Here is a 22109-nt window from a genome sequence, read left to right as displayed (position 1 = left end):
TGCAATTAGCCCGTTCCTTTCTCGCTTCCGTCCAAAGCCATCCATCTCGCTGGTAGTGAAATCAAAGGCCTGGCATTGCCATGAACTGGGTTCAATAAATGCACATAGAGCTGGAAGGGACCTTGGAGGTCTTCTAGTCCAGCCCCCTGCTCAAGCAGGAGACCCGATGACATCTCAGACAAGTGACTGTCCAAGTCTCTTCTTAAAAACCTCCAGTGATGGAGCAGCCACAACTTCTGGTGGCAAACTGTTCCAGTGGTTAATTGTCCTCACTGTCAGGAAATTCCCCCGTATTTTGAGTATGGATCTCAGAATACAATATAATAAGAGCTGGAAGGGACCTTGGAGGTCTTCTAGTCCAGCCCCCTGCTCAAGCAGGAGACCCTAGACCAGTGAGGGCTAACCTTTTTGCCGTCGCGTGACAAAAGCGGGGGGAGGTCACATGTGCGTGCCCACACCCATAAATCAACGCGACCCACCCCCCACATGCGACTCCCCCCCCCGTGTTCCCCCTGCTTTTGGCACACGATGGTATGGTAGGCCCGGCAGGCCTGTTTTCGCCCTCCCCAGGCTCCAGAGGCTTTCTAGGAGCCCGTTTCCTGATTTCCGGTGGGACCTGGAAGGCCCGAAAACCAGCTGGCTGGCGCACACATGCGCGCTGGAGCTGAGCTAGGGCAACACTCGCATGCCCACAGATATGGCTCCGCATGTGCCATAGGTTCGCCATCAGGGCCCGAGACCATTTTCTTAAAAATCTCCAGCAATGGAACACCCTCAACTTCTGGAGGCCATCCGTTCCGCTGGTTAATTGTTGTCACTGTCAATAAAATTTCTCCTTAATTCCAAGTTGCTTCTCTTCTCCTAAAGTGAACCACTGAAGTTGTTCAGTAGCACGGCTGTTAAGTGAATCTAGCTTCCCGCACCGATTTTGCTTCTCAGAAGGTCACGAAAAGGGGATCAAGGGACCCCCAGCACACTGGAACTGTCATAAATACGAGGCGGTTGCCAAGCATCTGAATTTTGATCACGTGACCGTTGGGGATGCTACAACGGTCATACATGTGAAAAGTGGTCAGAGGCAGGCTCCCTTAATGACCTTGTTCCTAACTTATTTATTTATTTATTTTATTTGAATTTATATCCCGCCCTTCTCCGAAGACTCAGGGCGGCTTACACTATGTTAGCAATAGTCTTCATCCTATTTGTATATTTATATATAAAGTCAACTTATTGCCCCCCCAACAATCTGGGTCCTCATTTTACCTACCTTATAAAGGATGGAAGGCTGAGTCAACCTTGGGCCTGGTGGGACTCGAACCTGCAGTAATTGTAACTGCAGGCAGCTGTGTGTTAATAACAGGCTGCATTAGCCTGGTGAGCCACTTCCCAGCCCTTATCAACTGCAACGATCCACTTAACAACTGCGGCAAGAAAACGGGGCAAAAATGCGTTTCACAACTGTCTTCTTTCTTAGCAACAGAAATTTTTGGGCTCGATTGCAGTCATAAGTGGAGGACTAGCAGCAATCTGAACACACAGAACATTAGACAGTTAGACCTCCATTTACGACGTGGGTTAGAACCAGAATTTCTGTGTTGTTAAGTGAATCAGGCCCAATCTTCTTTTTATGCCACCCTTGTTAAGTGAATTGATTTGTTCTTAACTGAATCAGGAGGCCGTTAAGTGAATCCGGGGGTGGGGGTGAGCCCTCCCCCCACTGACTCTGCTCATCCAAAGTTGGCCAATTGCTTTTCACAAATAGAGAATCACCTTCTGGCGAGACAGGCCGCGAGCGAATTTAAGAAACAAATGAAAAGAAATGTTACTTTCATAAAAAAACAATTCCATGTTACTTTCATAAAAATGATGATTGGGGAACGTCATTTTTGGGGAAGGGAGGGAGGAAGGGAGGACGTGGCTGGCTCTGCTGCCCGATCAGACGCCTCGCTCGTCTTCGCCATCAAACTTAAATGAAGAGCTTAATTATCTGTAGCGAGATGGAGACTCTGCGCCATTCCTCTCCCACTGCAAAATTACCCCATTAAAATACGAATATGAGGAATTGAAAAATATTACCTCCTTCCTCCCCTGGCTTGGCTTCTCAAGGAACGGCTGTCAGGTGGAACTTCCGAGCCCCAAAACATTTAACTCTCCCAACCCCAATCTCATAGAAACACATCCATTTTTTCCACTTAAGTGTTGGAAGGGACCTTGGAGGTCTTCTAGTCCAACCCCCTGCTTAGGCAGGAAACCCTACACCAGTTCAGACAAAGGGTTATCCAACCTCTTCTTTAAAACTTCCAGTGTTGGAGCATTCACAACTTCTGGAGGCAAGTTGTTCCACTGATTAATTGTTCTAACTGTCAGGAAATTCCTCCTTAGTTCTAGGTAGCTTCTCTCCTTGATTAGTTTCCATCCGTTGCTTCTTGTCCTGCCTTCAGGTGCTTTGGAGAATAGCTTGACTCCCTCTTCTTTGGGGCAGCCCCTGAGATATTGGAAGATGCTATCATGTCTCCCCTAGTCCTTCTTTTCATTAAACTAGACATACCCAGTTCCTGCAATCGTTCTTCATATGTTTTAGCCTCCAGTCCCCTAATCATCTTTGTTGCTCTTCTCTGCACTCTTTCTAGAGTCTCAACATCCTTTTTACATCGTGGCAACCAAAACTGGATGCAATATTCCAAGTGTGGCCTTACCAAGGCCTTATAAAGTGGTATTAACACTTCACATGATCTTGATTCTATCCCTGTTTATGCAGCCCAGAACTGTGTTGGCTTTTTTGGCAGCTGCTGCACACGGCTGGCTCATATCTAAATGGTTGTCCACTGGGACTCCAAGATCCCTATCACAATTACTATAAAAAACTTATAAAAAACACAAATAGTCCTTGACTTACGACCACAATTGGAAACTGGAGCTTCCATCACTAAGCGGAAGTGAGTGAGTTGTGCCCAGTTTTACAACCTCATTTGGTGCGGTGGGAAGTAAATCCAGCTTCGGAAGTGTTGTGTCTTGCCCGCCCTCAGAGCAGCCAGGGCCTTCTTACCTGCTCCCGAACACTGAGGAATGTATGCCTCCCGGCCCAAGTCCTGGCTCCATGCCCACACAAACTGCAGAAGAAGGAGAATCTCCCGGCCCCAGCCCTGACTCCATGCCCAGGCAAACGGAGCAGCTAGACCCCTCCCCCTCCTCCACAGCAGGTGAGCCTGAGGAGGGTTTATTACCAACAGCTCATTGGAGTGACCCTCGCATCAGAAGATTGGAGAGGCGGAGGCAACAGAGGGAAGGGAGGGGCAGGCCTTAATGAGTGCTGAGTCATGGAGCCACACCCCATGGCCTATATAAAGGATCTGCTTTCTGGCAGTCTCTGAGTCAGGCAAAGTCGAACTTATCTTGCTGAAGTCACTTACTGGTCTCCTGCCTTCTCTGAGGACTTTGCTAGGACTTTGGGCAGAGCTGCAGAGGCAAGCCTGATTCGGATTTCCCTGACCCGGCCGTCAGCGGAGGAGTGGGACACGACAGGAAGATGGAGTTTTTAAGCCATGGTTGTTAAGCGAATCATGTGGTCGTTAACTGAATCCAGGCTCCCCCAGTTGGCTTTGTTGGTTAGAAGCCAGCAGAGAAGGTTGCAGAGGGTGATCATGTGACCCCAGGATATTGCAACCATCATAAATACATGCCAGTGGCCAATCACTCAAACCACGTAAAAGCAGGGATGCTACGATGGTCATTAACTGGAGGACTTCTCGTAAGTCAACTTTTTCAGGGACATCAGAAGTTCCAGCAGTCGTAAAAGGAAGGGTGAATTTCAGTGGAAATTAGATTTTGTTTACATTTTGTATATTCCTGACTGCTGCAGGCCGAGCTGGTTTAACCAACGGAGAGGAAGGCAAGATACAGACGGTCCTTGACTTACAATACTTCATTTAGTGACCGTTCAAAGTTACAAAACAAGTGGCTTGTGACTATTTTTCACACTTACGACCACCGCAGCACCCACCCACCCCCTGTGGTCAAAATTTAAGTGCTCGGCAACTGACTTGCACTTACGACGGTTGCAGTGTCCTGGAGTCACGCGATTCTCCTTTTGCGACCTTCGGACAAGCAGAGTCCAGGGGGAAGCCAGATTCATTTAAAAACCGGGTTACTAACTTAACGACTGCAGCGATTCAGGTAATGAGTATCGCGAGAAAGGTCTTCTTCAAATGGGACAAAATTCACTTTGCAAATGTCTCCCTTAGCAGTCTAAATTTTGGGCTCGGTTGCGGTCGTAAAGTCGGGGGGTCCACCTGTATACACCCAGCAAACGAACAAAGAAACGCGGGTGGGTGGATCAGAATGGCAGAATTCGCTTACCTGATCTCTAAGCCCATGTTCTGGTCCAGTTTTTCCCACCTGCTGAGTTTCTCCTGAACTTTCTGAAGGAACAAAAAGAGAGCAAGCGGATTTTTTAAAATTCCAACAATGTAATTACATCTGCAATTACACAACACACACACACATCAGTTCACCTTACAGCTGACTACAGTGTTCTGCAGTCACGTGACAGATGCAATTTTATGACCATTGTTGCCGGGATCGAAATTTTTGGGGCCAGTTTAGAGCAAAACAAAAAACAAACCCCCCTCCCGCCCATAGGAATGTATCAACTCGCTTAAGGCTTTGGCTTGCCTGAAGGTCGCAAAAGGGGATTTTGGGACTGTATGGATGCAACCATCGTAAAGAGGAGTCGTGCTGGCGTCTGGATTTCGTTCGCGGGGATGCTGCCACGGTCGCGTGAAAAATGGTCGTCACTTTTTTCCGCGCCGTTGTAACTTGCAAAGGTCACTAAAACGAATGACTGCAAGTCATCAGAACCTCAACTTGCAACAATTCATTTAGTGACTGCTCAAAAGTTACGACGCTACTGAAAAAAGTGACTTACGACCGGTTTTCACACTTATGACCATTGTGGCATCCCCAGTAACCATGTGAACAAAATTCAAAAGCTTGGCAACTGGTTCCTATTTGTGACCTTCCCCGAGGTGATGTGATCCCGTTTTGTGAGCTTCCGTCAAAGCCGATCGGGAAACCAGATTCACTTAACAACGGAGTCAAGAAAGGTCGTAACAAAATTTACTTGATAAATGCCTCACATAACAACCTAAATTTTAGGGCTCCATTGTGGTCGTAAGTCGAGGACGATCTGCGTTCAGCCTGGAAAACCAGCAAATCTTATTCAGGCCTAAGAGCAGAAGTAGCAACGAGGTGAGTAGCCTTCCCAAATTTTACCTCCTTCTCCAGTTCCAAAGCCACCCGTTCTGTCTGGACCTTTTCGAATCTCTCAAGCTTCCTTTGAAGACCTTCGACTTCCTCTTTCAGCAGTCCGTTGTTTTCTCTCATTTCCCTGTGAACCGGGGGGGGGGGGGGGAGGGGGGGGGGAAATGTAAAATTTGTTACTACTGGTTCTGTGGGCGTGGCTTGGTGGGGGGGGTGTAATGTGACTGGGTGGGCGTGGCCAACTTTTTTAAAAAAAACTTTTAAAAGCATTTTTTTCTACTACCTCTTCGGCCGAAATGATTGTTTAAAAAAAAAATGCTTTTAAAAGGCTCTGACGATCAGGCAACTCAGCTGGGGTCGCCAGAAAAGCCTTTTAAAAGCATTTTTTCTACTGAAGGCTCTGACAATCAGGCAACTCAGCTGGGATTGTCAGAGGCTTTTAAAAGCATTTTTTTTACAACCTCTTCAGCCTCAGAGGTTGTAGAAAAAATGCTTTTAAAAGGCTCCTCTGACGATCCCAGCTGAGCCGCGCAATCATCAATGGCTTTTTCTTTTTACTTTTACAAGCGTTTTTTCAGCCGAAGAAAAAATGCTTTTAAAAGTTAAAAAAAAAAAATAACCTCTGCTGATCGCGCGGCTCAGCTGGGCATGGGGGGTGGGGGCAGGGATTTTTGCTACCAGTTCTCCGAACCACCCGCCACCATCGCTACCAGTTCAGGCGATCGGGTCCGAACTGGGAGCACTTCACCCCTGCTGTGAACCCACCCCCAAAACACCCTTGGTTAGAAGACAAACTTGATCAATTTCGCTGGACTGCATCAAATGTAAAATGTAAGACAAAGGGAACAATAAGACATGACCGTAGCTAAGTCATCACCCTGACTGTTAACCACAATCTGGTCTACATATTCTTGTCCTCTTCGAAATGGCCTTTGAAATACCCCTAACTCTAAGCCAGGGGGTGGTCCAAACTTGGAAACCTCTGGGAACTGGAAGTCCACAAGTCTTAAAATTGCAAGGTTGGACGGACGCCGCCTGCTCTCGCCCCACTTTGTGAAAGCATCCCGTGCTGTCAGGTACAAGGAACCCAGAATGACCCAAAGGAATTACTTCAGAGTGGCATATTTGTTGCTGCTTGCCTATAGACAGGAATCTTGCCAGACTAAAGCATAAAACTGCCTAACTGTTAGTTATGCCCTGTGAAAGGCTAGGGAGGCTCCACCCTGGCTCTCTTCCTGCTGTACCAAAGACTCCACGCTAGGCTGTCTCTTTGCTCTTGGGGAAAATCCCTTCCTTCCTGCAACATTTCTACACACACACACACACACACACACACACACACACACACACACACACACATGAGCAGGGGGGCTGGACTCGAAGACCTCCAAGCTCCCTTCCAGATTCCGATTCTATTATTCTATTCTATTCTACCATTCTATTATTCTTATTCTATTCTATTCTTCTATTATGCTATTATTCTATTCCTTATCTACAAACCACAATGCTGCCAAGGTATAAACCTTCTGTTATAACCCAGGTGTGGAGAAAAGCACATGGTTGCGATGACAAAACTGGCAACAAAACCAGGCACAAGGAGAAGAGAGGTGGTAAAAAAAAAACCAGAACGCAGGTCTTGACACACTGACAGCCAATCCAAATAGGTAATTTTTTTTCCCCTTTTCCTTACCTAAGATAGGCGTTCTCCTCCCTGAGTTGCTGCAGCTCCCGTTCCATTTGGGGAAACTGAGCCAGCTCCGCCTTCATGTTCTTCACGATGATCGCATCTTGCTCTTGCATGGAGAGCTTTTGCTCGAGATCCTGGAGGAACGGGGCCAAGAAAAACCTTCAGAAGGTAACTGAAACAAGGATTGTACTCTGCGATAAGTAGTAAAATGTCGGTGCTTTCCTAAGAGTAGCTGGGTAGAGAATTATCTCCGGGTAACGCAAAGAGGAAGGAACGTAAGAGGTCTCACCTGGATCTTCTGCTCCTTCTTAGACATGAGCTCTTCCTTTGCCTGAAGGATTTGGATTTGCTGAGTGGCTTCTTGCCATTTTCTGTCGAAAGGGGAGATAAAATATTCATTGATCGCGCACAGCGGTGTTTCTAAACCTCAGCAACTTTCAGATGGGTGGACTTTGGTTGAATTCCAACGCTTCTCTCACTAATGTCTATGGAGGTTCTCCATCATGGCTGTCCCAAAGCTGCTTTTTATAAAAAGGCAACTGGTGTTTCTTTTGTTTTTCCTTGAAGACGTTTAGCTGCTCCTCCAAGAAGCTTCTTCAGAAGAAGTGAAGAAGCTTGCTGGAGGAGAAGCAAAAGGTCTTCAAGGAAAAAACGAAAAAAGGAAGTCCAGTTGCCTTTTGAAAAAGCACCTCATTAGATTTTAGACATCTTTTGAGGAGACGGTTGGCCTAAAAATTTAATAAATAAAATAAATAAATGGGTCTGGGGTAGGGACATAGAATTCTTTATTGGCCAAGTGTGACTGGACCACACAAGGAATTTGTCTTTGGTGCAGATGCTCTCAGTGTACATAAAAGAAAAGATACCTTCATCAAGAATCATAAGGTTCTTATGATTCAACACTTAATGATAGTCCTAGGGCAGGGGTCTGCAACCTGCGGCTCTGGAGCTGCATATGGCTCTTTCACCCCTCTGCTGCGGCTCCGTCGCTCAAAACACATCACAACCGCCAATGTGCGACACCCACAGGCATGCGATTCGTTGAGCTTTTCGACTCTTTTTTTTTTTTCAGAATTCAAAAGGTTTTTGTTGCACGCAGAAATAAAAATTCGTTTTCTCTGTAGCGGTTCATGGATTACATAAATGCAACACTCTATAGTTTTTTTTATACATAGCATAAAGGTAAAAAATGATATATGCAGCGTTATCTTCATTTTAGGTGTCAAAAGGTTTTTGTGGCTCCCGGTGTTTTCTTTTCTGTGGGAAACGGGTCCAAATGGCTCTTGGAGTGTTTAAGGTTGCCGACCCTTGTCATAGGGAAACAGTCAATATAAATCTTGAGGATACCAGCAACAAGGTTACAGTCATATGGTCGTAAGTGGGAGGAGATGGGTGATGGGAACCATGAGAAGATTAATAGTAGCATGTAACTGGACGTCATCCATGTATGGATAATATGACTTCGCCCAGAAGCTTCTTGCAAATGTTACATGCTCTGACCAACAAATCACTTCCAAAAACCATTAGCAGCCTCCTGACTGCACATTCTCTGGGCATCAGTGAATTCACGAAGTGCTACGTGGAAGTTAAAACCCACATATGATACCCACTAAGTTCCTGACTGACAAAGTAGAATTCACAACTTGCTTCAGCAATTCCGGTCACCAATTACAGGTGTAAAAACAACAAGCTTTCAATGGTCTTCCATGCTCCCCTTATAAATTGCAGTCCTCTACTGTAGACAAAATAGGGCAGGGAATTTAAATGCTGGTGTTCTAACCCAGCTCCCCAAACACGACAAACCCTCTGAAGTTAAATCAATGATTCCTTTATTAGGAGCGCTGGCAGCCCCAGGAAAAAGTTTCTCTTTCACACAGCAGCCTAACAAGTCTGTCCCACAGGGAGATGAATAGCTATCTGCCACATCTATTCATCTTCGTCCCCTGCCTTTTATCCTAAGCTAGCATGGGGCTTCGCTAGCAGCAGCGACTCTTTCGTCCCAAGGACCGGCCTATAGATTTCCACTGCTCTCCTCTCCTCTGCCTTCTGTGCATCCAAGCGTCAGGCACTGGACCCAGCTGTTCCTCCTCTTCCTCATCAGCCACTTCCAGGCCTGGGGGCTGTTGACTCTCCATCTGAGGGTTGACAGACAGCCCAGACTCCCCCTGTCTCTATCTGTTGTGACCAAGGCCCAAGTAGTGATTACTAAACACAATTCAGTCCTCAACGAACGTATTTTATTAAAACGGCTGAGAATTAATTCATTCTCAGCTTCGTCCAAAACAAAATTCTTAGTAACCAGTCCCTCGGCCTTATCATCAACCTTTGTTGTCTTTGGCAACCTGCCTAAGACTTTTCTTGGCAAAAACCCCACAAAGTTCAAGAGACCCCGACCAGAAACAATTGTAGCAACGTTGCTTTCCTACAAAGAGCCCAAGAGCTGTTGCTGCTCTTTTAAGCCTTATGGGAAGGGGCCAATCACCTCCTGGCCTTGCTGCTGAGTCGACCTTTTTGCTTTAGCTGCTCTTGCCTTCTGGCAGCTCTTTGCATGCGTGCACTAGGAACAGGCTCCTCCTGTTCCTCTGCCTCTCTGCTATCCGCCTCTGGAGTCTCTGCAGTCCGTACATCATTCCCCGATGGCCCTGGGCCCACCTCTGCCTCCAACACAGAGCTCTCATCCAGGCCTTCCACTGACTCTAGGACTGGCCCATTGTCCTCACAGCCTCCTCACTGTCTGACTCTGCTGCTAGGTCCGAGGGCTGCTGACGGACCACAACACTACCTCTGACAGCTCCATTCCCTCTTCCCCCTCAGGTTGCCTTGATGCTGACCCCGACTCCCACGCCTCCTCCTCCTCCTGATTCGGCTGTTTGACGGGGCTGGCAGCCGACAGGAAACAACAGTTAGATGTTTAAAAAAAACTTACCTATTTTTCAAGGTCTATCCGTTTTCAAGACTACCTTTTCCGATGATTACATTCCTTGGATTACACTTAGACTTTTCAGAATCGAATTCCCACCCGTTGTCGCTCGCCCGCTTACTTGTGAAGCACATCTAGCTGTTCGGCCAACTCCTGGTTTTGGGATTGCTGCTTCTTCATCTCCATCTCCTGATTCATCGTGTTCCACTGTGACTCCGATATTTTCCCCTTCAAGGCGTTGATGGTCTGCGGGAGAGAGGAATAGTTGGCGTTCATTTCTTATTTATGAAATGCATATGCTCCTCACCGGCTGTTCAAACTGACACCTTGCAGAGCCTACGGTGAAGGAAGCGACGTCTGATCGGATGCCAAAATGAATAGGAGAACCAAAGACCCTGATCCGGATCTTTTTCATACAGGCGGTCGCTCATTTAGCGACCGTCCAAAGTTACGACGGGCACTTAAAAAGAAGTTTCTCACGCTGACGACCGTTGCAGTACCCCCATTATTGAATGTACTGAATTATTTATTGGATTGATTCAATCGGTTTGTTTCTTGGCTGCACATCTCGCAGCAAACGAATTTTTGGCGAGCAAAGGTAGAGCCACCACTGTTGATTTATTGACCATTGCAAAATTGCAAAAGCAGTGGAAAAAAGTGAACTTATGGCTGTTTTTCCAGACTTGAACCACCGCTGCAGCAAACCCACGATCGCGTGATCAAAATTCGGCCGCTTGGCGACTGACTCACGTTTAGGACAGCTGCAGTGTGTCCTGGGGGTCACGTGATCCTCTTTTGCGACCATGTGACAAGCAAAAAGCCAGATTCGCTTCCCCAACCGGGTGACCCGCTTAACAACTTCAGTGTTGAACCATTGTGGCAGGAACAGTCACAAAACATGGGGCAAAACTCACTTAACAACCGTCTCGCTGAGCCACAGAAATTTTGGCCTCGATTGTGGTCGTAAGGCGAGAACTACCTGTAATCATTTTTTTTATTTTTTTAAATTTACATCTTCACTGCACTGTCCAAATTACACCTTGTGGACTCTGGGCTCGGCGGAGAAGAAATAAATGATCAAATGATTTTTCTGATCAAAAGCTAAAATGTACACGAGACCCAACGATGCTGATCTGGACCTTTTTAACACACAGGAACCCGTTCTTTGTTCCCTCCGATGCTCCCTTGAGTGTTGTTATTTACTAAAAGGACTTGCAAGGGGAAACTTTCAAAGGGAGCCTGCTCCATGTAGTAAAGACCCCATCAAAGGGATGCAAATGGATGAGTATTTCCTCCCTGCGTGCACTTTCAAAAGAGGCAGCTTGTATACGTTCTCCCCGCGCGACGGATAAGCAGCGGTGATGGCCTTACGTTTGGCACAGAGCCGGGTAAGCCAGTTTTCAAACCTGGATTACAGGCGGGCTAGGAAAAAAAAAGATCTGAAGCAGCCTCCTCAGCTTTTCTCATCTTTGTAAACCAATTATAGAATCGCTCCGGGAACTGAAGAGTTCGCTTTGCAATTTCTCTCCAATTTCGGGCCTTCTCACCATAAGGTAGGTAGATAGATAGATAGATAGATAGATAGATAGATAGATAGATAGATAGATAGATAGATAGATAGATAGATAGATAGATAAATAGACAGACAAGACAAGACAAGACAGAGGATAGACAGGATAGATAAATTATAGATGATAGATACCATAGATAGATAGATAGATAGATAGAGAGAGAGAGAGAGAGGGGGGGGGCAGGCAGGCAGGCAGGCAGGCAGACAAGACAAGACAGAGGATAGACAGGAGAGATAGATGATAGATAGACAGACAGACATGGATGGATGGATGGACAAATGGACGGACAGACAAACTGACAGATGAGACAGGATAGATAGATAAGAAAGATAGATAGATAGATAGATAGATAGATAGATAGATAGATAGATAGATAGATATGGATGGGAGGATGGATAAACAGACAAGACAGACTGACTGACAGATGATAGACAGAATAAATGATAGATGATAGAGAAAGAGAGACAGACAGACAGACAGACAGGTAGATAGAACGAATGGACAGACAGAGACAGATAACAGAGTTGGAAGGGACCTTGGAGGTCTTCTAGTCTGCCACCCCCCCCCGATCAAGCAGGAAACCCTATACCACTCCAGACAAATGGCTGTCCAGTCTCTTCTTAAAAAAGCCTCCAGTGTTGGAACAGCCACCCCTTCTGGTGGCAAGTCGTGCCACTGGTTAATTGTTCTCACTGTCAGGAAATTTCTCCTTATTTCAAACTGTCAATTATTCTAATTTATGCCCCCAAGAATTCTCCCTCTGGAATTGCTTAACAATACAGCTTTTTAACTTCTGCTTGTCCCACCCTGAAAGCATTAGAAGATGCTGCCTTTCATTTTAAGGAAAAGAGACCACTCGGTGTCGTTTAAAAAACAAAACACTGTCACCTAACTCCTGCAACACAAACGTTATTTGGACTATCACCCCTGTAGGCTCCAAAATGAAATCAAAGACACTTTCACCAAATCAACGGCTCGGCCCTCACTTCATTCGCCTCGGTCAGTTTGGTCTCCTTCTCCTGCAACTTCTTATTCAGGGCCTCCATGTCCTTCTGGCAGGTCCTGTTGGCCTTGAGTTGTTCCTGAAGGGCATTTTTCACCTCGGTTTCCCTTTCCTGGCACTGCTGGATGCGCTTAAGGAGATCCTGATTACGATCAGCTTCCCGCTGGAAAAAAGAAGACAAGAGGAGAAAGTTTAGGAGAAAAACAAAATACTACCATTATGAAAGGATTTCAAGTTGCTTATTTATTTATTTATTTATTTATTTATTTATTTATTTATTTATTTATTTATTTATTTAATTATTTATTTATTTATTTATTTATTAAATTTTTATACCACCCTTCTCCCGAAGGACTCAGGCTTGGAAGTAACAGCCGATTCTTCAGAAGCAGGGTCTGCGGACCCTCGAGGTAGGTCTGTCGTAACTTCCAACGGTTGCTAAGCTACAAGCCGTAAGTCAAGGACTACCCGTTCTATATCATGGAAAGGCTACGTCAATAAGGCAAAGTTCTTTTCAATGACAGTAACGTTCGGTGTACCAATAGAAGAGAATATTTGTAGCTCTGGATTGAACTGTGGGGTCCTGAGCTGGGTGGTTTTCTTGCAGACGTTTCATGACCCAGCTAGGGATCATCATCAGTGCTAGAAAGGAGTGGGGTTTGTGGAGTGGAAGAGGAGGAGGAGGAGGACCGTGGGGTCCTTGGGCTCGCTGAGCTTGGTTTTTTTCTTGCAGGCATTTCATGACCCAACTAGGTAACATCATCTGTGATGTGATGATGAAATACTCTCTCCTCCCCCCCGCCTTCTCTCTTCAAGCACTGATGATGTTACCAAGTTGGGTCATGAAACGTCTGCAGAAAGAAACCTACCAAGCTCAGACAGCAGCCCACAGTGTTTTGGTGTGTTATATTCTACAGTCTGAATTTTAAACTCCTGTAAAAAAAAAATCTTGGCTGAAGTCATTTTCAAAGCTGGATTCCACGCTTTTTACTGAGTGCGGTTGTCGTTCAATCGGTGTTCTTTTTTTACATAAAGACCAGTGTAGCCTCCTTCCAACCCGATCGATCGTGGCTTGCTTTGTCATGCAAATGAGCTGCATCTAGCCGTTATACAGCCCACGGCTTTCATCCTTACCACAATCAGCGGCTTTTCCATTTTCCATCCAAATGCTTTTTTTTCCCCTACTGTTCCTTTGATAACATTTGCATGTAATGCTTGTTCTTGGGCAGCGAAAGCTTTCTTTTCCATTTCCCCCTTTTTTAATGTAGCATCTTAAACCACTTAGCCCAATTTTCCTTCCGTGTCTTCCCCCCGCCCCCCGCCCCCCCCAAAAAAATGCCCACCGAACATTTCGGTTTTCGGTTTCCCAATGTTTTAAGCTGTTGCTTTTTGTAGTCGAGTAGATTGCATTTCAGCCTTCAGTCCGTCTATCTGAGAGTTTCTGGTTTCCAATAGTTTCCTTTCTCTTTTATTATTTTATTTATTTTATTTTATTTATTTATTTATTTTATTTATTTACATTTATATCCCGCCCTTCTCCGAAGACTCAGGGTGGCTTACAGTGTGTAAGGCAATAGTCTCATCCTATTTGTATATTTACAAAGTCAACTTATTGCCCCCCCCAACAATCTGGGTCCTCATTTTACCTACCTTATAAAGGATGGAAGGCTGAGTCAACCTTGGGCCTGGTGGGACTAGAACCTGCAGTAATTGCAGGCAGCTGTGTTTTAATGACAGGCTTCTTACAGCCTGAGCCACACCGCATTATTTTAGAATAATTAGGCTGTTGTTTCTCCTTCTCTGCCTTCTTCTGCTTTACCTGTGAAAGTTCTCACCTGCCAATCTTTCTTGAAAGATATAATCCATGAACATCCCTAACGTCTTGAGTCACAATCACGGATTTTCTAGTTTGCTATCCAAGTTATCAAGGTAAATCTCAGTTTCACCTACTCTTACCTGTAACATACCGATTTATTGGTACAGACAGTAGCAATAGCACTTAGACTTATATACCGCTTCACAGTGCTTTTACAGCCCTCTCTCAGCGGTTTACAGAATCAGCCTCTTGCCCCCAACAATCTGGGTCCCTCATTTGACCCACCTCGGAAGGATGGAAGGCTGAGTCAATCCTTGAACCTGGTGAGAGTCGAACTCCCAAATTGCAGGCAGCCGGCAGTCAGCAGAAGTAGCCTGCAGTACTGCATTCTGACCACTGCGCCACCACGGCTCATAGTCCTCGACTTGCGACCAAAATTCAGCCCAACATTTCTGCTGCTAAGCGGAACATTTATTAACTGAGCTTTGCCCCAATTTTACGTCCTTTCTTGCCATAATGGTTAAGTGAATCACTGCAGCTCTTAAGTTACCAGCACGGTTGTTAAGTCAAGACCTTCCGCCGCGGGCTTAAAACATACCTATTTAATTGTGCTGGACTGAGCTAGATTTTAAATTTATGGGTTTTAATTGGGTTTTATTTTTAAAATTTAATTAACGGGCTTATAGAATAAGTTTTTTTAATTGTTTTTATATTGTATTTATGTGTTTATGTGTTTTTTAATTGCCTGTAAACCGCCCTGAGTCCTTCGGGAGATAGGGCGGTATATAAATACGATTAAATAAATAAATAAATAAATAAACCTGGCTTCCTCATTCACTTTGCTTGTCAGAAGGTCGTAAAAGGGGATCACGAGACCCCGGGACGCTGCAACCGTCGTAAATACGAGTCCGTTGCCAAGCGTCTGAATTTGGATCACGTGACCCTGGGGATGCTACAATGGTCCTAAGTGTCAAAAACGGGTCATAAGCCCCTTTTTCCAGTGCTGCTATAAAATTTGATCATTCGGTCATTAAGTGAACTATTCTAACAAGGACTTTCTGTATTGCCCAGAGGTTGCTGGCTCTGATTATTAACGCTACTTAAGCCAGATTTTCTATAATTGTTTGCAGTATTCTAAAGAGTAGAAGGGACCCGGTGGCTCAGGGGCTAGGACGTTGAGCTTGTCGATCGAAAGGTCGGCAGCTCGGCGGTTCGAATCCCTAGTGCTGCTGTGTAACGGGGTGAGCTCCCATTACTTGTCCCAGCTTCTGCCAACCTAGCAGTTTCGAAAGCATGTAAAAATGCAAGTAGAAAAAATAGGGACCATCTTTGGTGGGAAGGTAACAGCGTTCCGTGCGCCTTTGGCGTTGAGTTATGCCAGTCACGTGACCACGGAGACGTCTTCGGACAGCGCTGGCTCTTCGGTTTTGAAACGGAGATGAGCACTGCCCCCTAGAGTCGGCAATGACTAGCACGTATGTGCCAGGGGAATCTTTACCTTTACCTAAAGAGTAATTTTCTATGGTGCAAAAGACCTGATATTTACCAATTGCTAAAACTCCTGCAAAATAGGAGCAGGGAAACGTATCAGTTGCATTCGTCACCTTGAGTCATTTATAAAAATGAAAAACAAAGGCAGGATTAAATAAATGTCAAAAAAATAAAAAATAAGGGGAAACAGATGTGACGACTAAAACAAAACTTTGCAAAAGTCCAAAACCTCGGCCTGATTTCTTTTCCGTAAAAAACTCGGCTACCCTCCTTCCTTCCCTCCCGCCCCCCCATCTCCATTTCTGATTTCCTTATTTCCTTCCAACTCGAATCGATTAGCATTGATTGGAGAAAGTGTGCAGCCGATTTGCTCTGCTAATCAAAGTAAAACAAGCTACGGATTTGCATACTAAACGAGCATTGTGCAAACCAGTCCCAGGTTTCATAGGACTCCTCAAAATGCTATCCCAAGCAAGGCAATTAAGCTGGGCTTCCTTTGGGGAGGGGGGGGGTGTCTGTTCTCACTCTCTCCCCCCACCCCCCATTCCAGCAGGAATTTAAGCATCTCCATGGCAGACTCGGCTCTCTGGGCAGGAATTGAAGGAAGGGTAGAATAACAATCCTCAGAATCGCTTCAATTAAACTTAGACCTGGAAACCGCTTCCGTTTGGCAGGACTTTTTTTTTTCCTGCTGACTCGGTTTCGTTCTTGGGAAGCTCGCCGTTTTACTTCTGGCCCAAAACATTCGGCAGAGGCAATTCCGGCGACGACCGGCTGCCAATTCAACTCTTTATAGATGCCAGCTATAACATGCCCGTATCCTGATTCTGCCTTTTTTTTTTTTAATCCCAAGATGACAAGCTGGAGCATCAAGGATGATCTGGCTCTATCCTCACCACCTATGAGAGGCTGAGAAGCCTTATGGCTGCAGGTACGACTATTGTTGTTAGTTGCGAAGTGGTCTCCGACACATCGCGACCCCATGGACAACGTTCCTCCAGGTCTCCAGACCTGGCTAGGTGGCTCATTGGCTAAGACGCTTAACTAGTCGATCGGAAGGGTCGGCTGTTCGAAACCCTAATATAGGTCTCCTGCGGGAGCAAGGGGTTGGGCTAGATGACCTCCAAGGTCCCTTCCAACTCTGTTGCTGTTACCTCTACCATTCTCTGAAGTCCATTTAAGCTCACACCGACTGCTTTAGTGACTCCATCCAGCCACCTCATTCTTTGCCGTTCATCTCCGTTTCAAAACCAAAGAGCCAGCGCTGTCCAAAGACGTCTCCGTGGTCATGTGGCCGGCATGACTCAACGCCAAAGGCGCATGGAATGCTGTTACCTTCCCACCAAAGGTGGTCCTTATTTTTCTACTTGCATTTGAACCGCTGAACTGCCGACCTTTCGATCGACAAACTCAGCACCTTAGCCACTGCATCCCTTTTCAATGATTATATACTGGCCTAAATAATAAACTGTGGATTTACAAACCATAGAGACCAAAGTGTTAGAACAAAACTACTCAAACAAGCCAGGTTAGAAACGAACCAGGACAATGCAGAATCCCGGCCCTTAATCTGGCCTCCCCAGCTCACCTCAAATTTGTTGGCGTTCAAATTAGCTGCCTTCTCGAGTTCAATCCGAGCCCTTTTGTGACTTAATTCCATCTGCCTTTTCTCCCGCTCCATCTGCAAAAGCCGCGCCCCCGAATGGATTTGCCCGGCCTGCTCTTCCAGCTGATCCGTTGCCGAAAGAGGAAAAAAAGAGACCAAGCAGTAATCCCGTGAAGCAGTTGAAGAAGGTTTGCTATGCCTCTATCTCTGGAGGGCTGTGTGGGGTGGGAGGGCCTGGAGTGAACCTATATGTTGTGTCTCGCTCGCTTTCCCCGCAGCCGGGTCCCTCTTATCTCCTGCCGAACGCTGAGGAATGTCCTGGCATGCCTCCAGGCCCCAGCCCTGGCCCCATGCCCGGACAGGCCGAGCAAGACGAAGGGCCTGACGTGCCTCCAGCCCCCAGCCCTGGCTCCATGCACAGGAAAACGGAGCAACTAGACCCCGACCCCTCCCACACAGCATGTGAGCCTGAGGAATGTGAATTACCAACAGCTGGAGCCTGGAGAGATCCTCGCTTCAGGAGAATTGATAGGCGGCGTCAGCAAAAGGAAGGGAGGGGCAGGCCTGGATAAGTGCTGAGTCATGGAGCCACACCCCATGGCCTATATAAAGGATCTGCTTTCTGGCATTCTCTGAGTCAGGCAAAGTCTACCTTGGATTGCTGAAGTCACTTCCTGGTCTCCTGCCTGCCTTGAGAACTCTGATAGGACTTTGGCAGAGCTGCAGAGGCACACTTGATACGGACTTCCCCGACCTGGCCGTCAGCGGAGGAGTGGGACATGACACTATAGCATTTTCCACCACCCCCCACCCTTACCCAGGGGTAGACATTATTCTGTCCAGGGATACAGGCATCTAATCTATTAGGGCCCCTGCTCCACCTGGCTCTGTGTATTTAGCGAAAAGCAAAACAAGCATCAGTAGGGATTTATCAGCTAGTTCAGATAGGCAAAATATTTGGTGGGCAGAAAAGCTAGGTGTTTGTTTGTTTTTTTGTTGGTTCACATGCACGACTTTCTGGATATGGACCAAATCACAACTACTTAGCCAATTAATTTATTTACTTAAAACAATTGTCCATCTTATAACCATCTCCGGGCAGCTCTCAATCCAAACTTAAAACAGCATAAAAACCATAGTAAAATTATAAAAATTATCAGACTGGAAACCACAGTGTAGACAGGGGGTCAAGGGGAAGAAGAGGGAAAGAGAGAATCCTGTAATTGCTGGCTGAGCATAGACCTCCAGGCTGGGCAAGTGGATGGTCACCATATTTATAATATATACGTCATCATTTAGCTTGCTAAATTTTTGCTTGCTTGGATTAGGTCGGGTGTCAGCAACCTTAAACGCTCAAAGAGCCATTTGGACCCATTTCCCACAGAAAAGAAAACACTGGGAGCCACAAAACCCTTCCCCATGTCTATTTCTTGAATACCACAAAACTAACATATGTAGTTGAATTAAACATTCTGTTTCCTTCTGAAACTTTTCTTTTCTTAGATTTATCCATGGTAGGCCTACTGGGGGTTGAAAATAACTCAATAAACTGTGTGCTGGCAGGTGTTGTACATTGGTGGTTGTGATGCGTATTTTGAATGACAGGGAGCCACAGCAGAGGGGTGAAAGAGCCACAGGCGGCTCCAGACCACGAGTTGCTGACTCCTGGATTAGGGGATTGGTTTGTTTACAGAGTGTGACCACTGTCTCACCTTCATCATTTGCTGGTAGTTTGTCTGGAGTGAGCCCGAAGGAGACTGTGGGACGTCTTGGACAGACGATTCCTCCATAGAGAGGGACATGAAGTTGTTGTACGACTTCAGGATGGAGAAGACGGTGGTGTTCGCTTCGGTCTCCTCCATCTGCATCCGAGTTCTACCATTCATACAATTAAAAATAATTTTTTAAAAAAAATTAAGGACATTTCCTTTCACGCACCTCAAGTTATCGCACCCCAAACTGTAGCCCCTCCAAATGAGTTTTTTAAAAAATAACTGGACATCTTTGATTAGAGAAAAGATGGCAAATACAAAAGAAGAGAATATTTGCAGCTCAGAGTTAAACTATGGATTCGAACACGGCTGGATGATGTTACCTACGGTTGGGTCATGAAATGTCTACAAGAAAACAATGAAGCTCAGAGCAAGAAGGACTCCAGAGTCCTTCTCCAACTCCTCCTCCTCCTTCACTACACAAAACCTAATCAATCAAGGACCACCAAGAGCATGTGTCGTCCCCCCCAATCCTGACAGAGCAAGTCACTGGTATATATTTATAGAGAGCAAACCCCACTCCCTTCTAGCACTGATGATGTTACCTAGTTGGGTCATGAAACGTCTACAAGAAAACAGGAAAGATCAGAGGGCACCAAGGATTCCAATTTCACTGCTGTCTGGAAATCTCTTATATTTTTTTGCATGAAAGGGGGGGGAAAGGAAGTTTTATTTATTTTATTTATTTATTTTTCGTATTTTTATACCTCCCTTCTCCGAAGACTCAGGGCAGAAATAAAAACATAAATATCGAAAAAATTTAAAATACAATAAACAATTAAGAATCTGATTCAATAAGATGAAGCATTAAAAAATTTTAGGTAAAAATTAATAAAATAGAATTAATTCCCTTAAAACCCCATTAAAACACTCAATTAAAACTGTATCGTTTTGTGGTTTTAATAATAGAAAAAAAAGAGGGTTTTTTGTAACAGTAGAGTAAAAAATAATTTTGTAATCATCTTTGCATTTGCTGGAAAAGAAATCAGAAATGTCTGTTTCTTTTTTTATCTATTTATCTTTTTTCTTTTACACTTTTGTTAGCTTCCTTTCTTGCTCCTATGCAGGTTGTGTTTATGACTTTGTTTGCCTCTTTTTTTTTTTTTTGCAACACTTGTCTCTTTTCCTTTCCATTTTGTTTTAACCAGTTTTGGAACAACAATCACACAACCCAAGTGGAAACAAAAGGAGCCAAGTGTTGCAAAAAAACAACAACAACAACAACAGCAGCAGCAAAACAGAAACAAAATCCTAAACCACAACCTGCAAAGGAGGCAACAGTGAAGAGGAAACCGATCCACAAAGGCCAGAGTCAGGGGCATCTTCCCCAATCTTGGCTCCAAACCCATCGTCCTTTGCCTCCATATTGACCCTCCTGGAGTTTAGGGGTTTTGTAGTACTCTTGATGCAACTTTTTTTTTTTTTTTGCATGGGTTTCCTTTGCTCCCCCATTCCACCCAAGCAACTCCGGCTAACCAAGATCGAAAGGCAGTAAGCCCTATTCGTTTATCTCCATATCCCAGTTTATCTTTTCTGCCCAAACTGGTCTCTTGTGTGGTTGTGTCTCCAAGCAAACTTAGATGGGGGAACAAGCCCTCCTGCTAAAACGATCGGAGATGGGACTCCAAGCAGCGGGGAAGGAGCCGGGCAGGGGTCTGCCCTCCGACTGCAAGGGCGGTAGGGCACTCTGTACATGCCCAGGAACACTCCCGGCACACCAACCGAGAAAGAAGCCGTGTGGGGCGGCGTGGTTCTCGGGCCTCGTTCTCCAGCTCGAGAGAACACCGGCGCCCATTGGGGGTGGGTGGGGGAAAAGCCCGTTAACCCACCCGCCCTCCCCAACGTCCGGGTCCCTGAGGCGACGAGACGGCAGCCCTCCGCCCCGGTCGCCGCCCGCCCGCCCTCTGCCGCCCCACCCGCGCGGGACCCACGTGACCACCCTCGGCCTCGCTCGCTCGCGCGCACTCACCCTCCCCAATCGGCCATGGCCAGCTCCGCTCGCTCTCCCGCCTTCCTAGGCGCCGCGAGAGTTCCCCGCGCCTCAGCTCCCGCGAGATTTCGCCCCCCCGCCTCTCGGGCGAGAAGTGAGCTCTCCGCCGAGCCTTCGCTTCCCAGCTGCTTCGCTTTGGGGGCCCGTAGTGCTCGGAATAGAGGCGCGCCGAGAAATCGAGAGGAGGCGCGGCGCGCTCTTCTGGCGGAGGAGGGTATTTCTCCAAAAGAAAAAAAAAATAAGTCTATTTCCAGGAAAGATAATAATCAAAACTTGCATCGCTGATGCAAGTTTTTTTTATTGCTGATGGTTTTTATACGGTTTTATGATATTTTGTATTGTTTTTATATTGTTTTACACTGTTCACACTGCTTTATGCTATTTATATTGTTGTATTTATTTTATTTATTATTTATTTATTTATTTATTTATTTGTACTGTTTTACTGTTTTACATTGTTTTACTGTTTTACATTGTTTTACATTGTTTTTATATTGTTTTATTTATTTAAAATAAACAATTAAAAAACTTATTATAAAATTGGCCAAAATTTAAAACATATTAAAATTTAAAACCCTTAAAATACTAAAATCTAAATAACCCCCGTTAAAATTAATAAAACTTCTAAGCCAGTCCCGCTTGAATAAATAGGTGCGTTTTCAGCTCACGGCGAAAAGTCCGAAGATCAGGCACTTGACGTAAGCCAGGGGGAAGTTCATTCCAAATTTACATTGTTTTACATTGTTTTTATGCTATTTGTATTGTTTTACATTGTTTTAATGCAATTTGTAATGTTTTACGTTGTTTTGCACCGTTTTACATTGTTTTACTCTTTTACATTTATTTGTACTGTTTTACTGTTTTACATTGTTTTTGCTATTTGTATTGTTTTACATTTTACAGTTTTACATTGCTTTTATGCTATTTGTAACATTTTACGTTGTTTTACACTGTTTTTATGTTATTTGTATTGTGTTACATTGTTCTACACTAT

General features: G+C 45.4%; 1 protein-coding gene across 3 annotated transcripts in view; it reads right to left on the bottom strand.

Annotated features, from left to right (window-relative positions):
* The window catches only part of MAD1L1 (mitotic arrest deficient 1 like 1), a 389702-nt gene extending 368532 nt beyond the window's left edge, over positions 1-21170 (bottom strand). The window contains exons 1-9 of one of the 3 annotated variants that reach the window (XM_058157103.1): positions 21095-21170; positions 19066-19228; positions 17336-17476; positions 12424-12603; positions 9988-10112; positions 7236-7317; positions 6950-7080; positions 5272-5386; positions 4357-4418 (exon numbers count right to left, since the gene is read on the bottom strand). In XM_058157103.1, the coding sequence (XP_058013086.1) occupies positions 4357-4418; positions 5272-5386; positions 6950-7080; positions 7236-7317; positions 9988-10112; positions 12424-12603; positions 17336-17476; positions 19066-19228; positions 21095-21111 (1016 nt within the window). In that variant the 5' untranslated portion in view covers positions 21112-21170. Of the gene's footprint in view, positions 1-4356; positions 4419-5271; positions 5387-6949; positions 7081-7235; positions 7318-9987; positions 10113-12423; positions 12604-17335; positions 17477-19065; positions 19229-20847; positions 20989-21094 lie in introns of those variants that run through there. The other 2 variants (XM_058157104.1, XM_058157105.1) reach the window with 2 other exon arrangements.
* Between the last annotated feature and the right edge of the window lie 939 nt (positions 21171-22109).

The sequence above is a fragment of the Ahaetulla prasina genome, chromosome 14 (assembly GCF_028640845.1).
Source record: "Ahaetulla prasina isolate Xishuangbanna chromosome 14, ASM2864084v1, whole genome shotgun sequence".
Lineage (NCBI taxonomy): Eukaryota > Metazoa > Chordata > Lepidosauria > Squamata > Colubridae > Ahaetulla > Ahaetulla prasina.
This window is presented reverse-complemented; position numbering and strand designations above follow the sequence as displayed.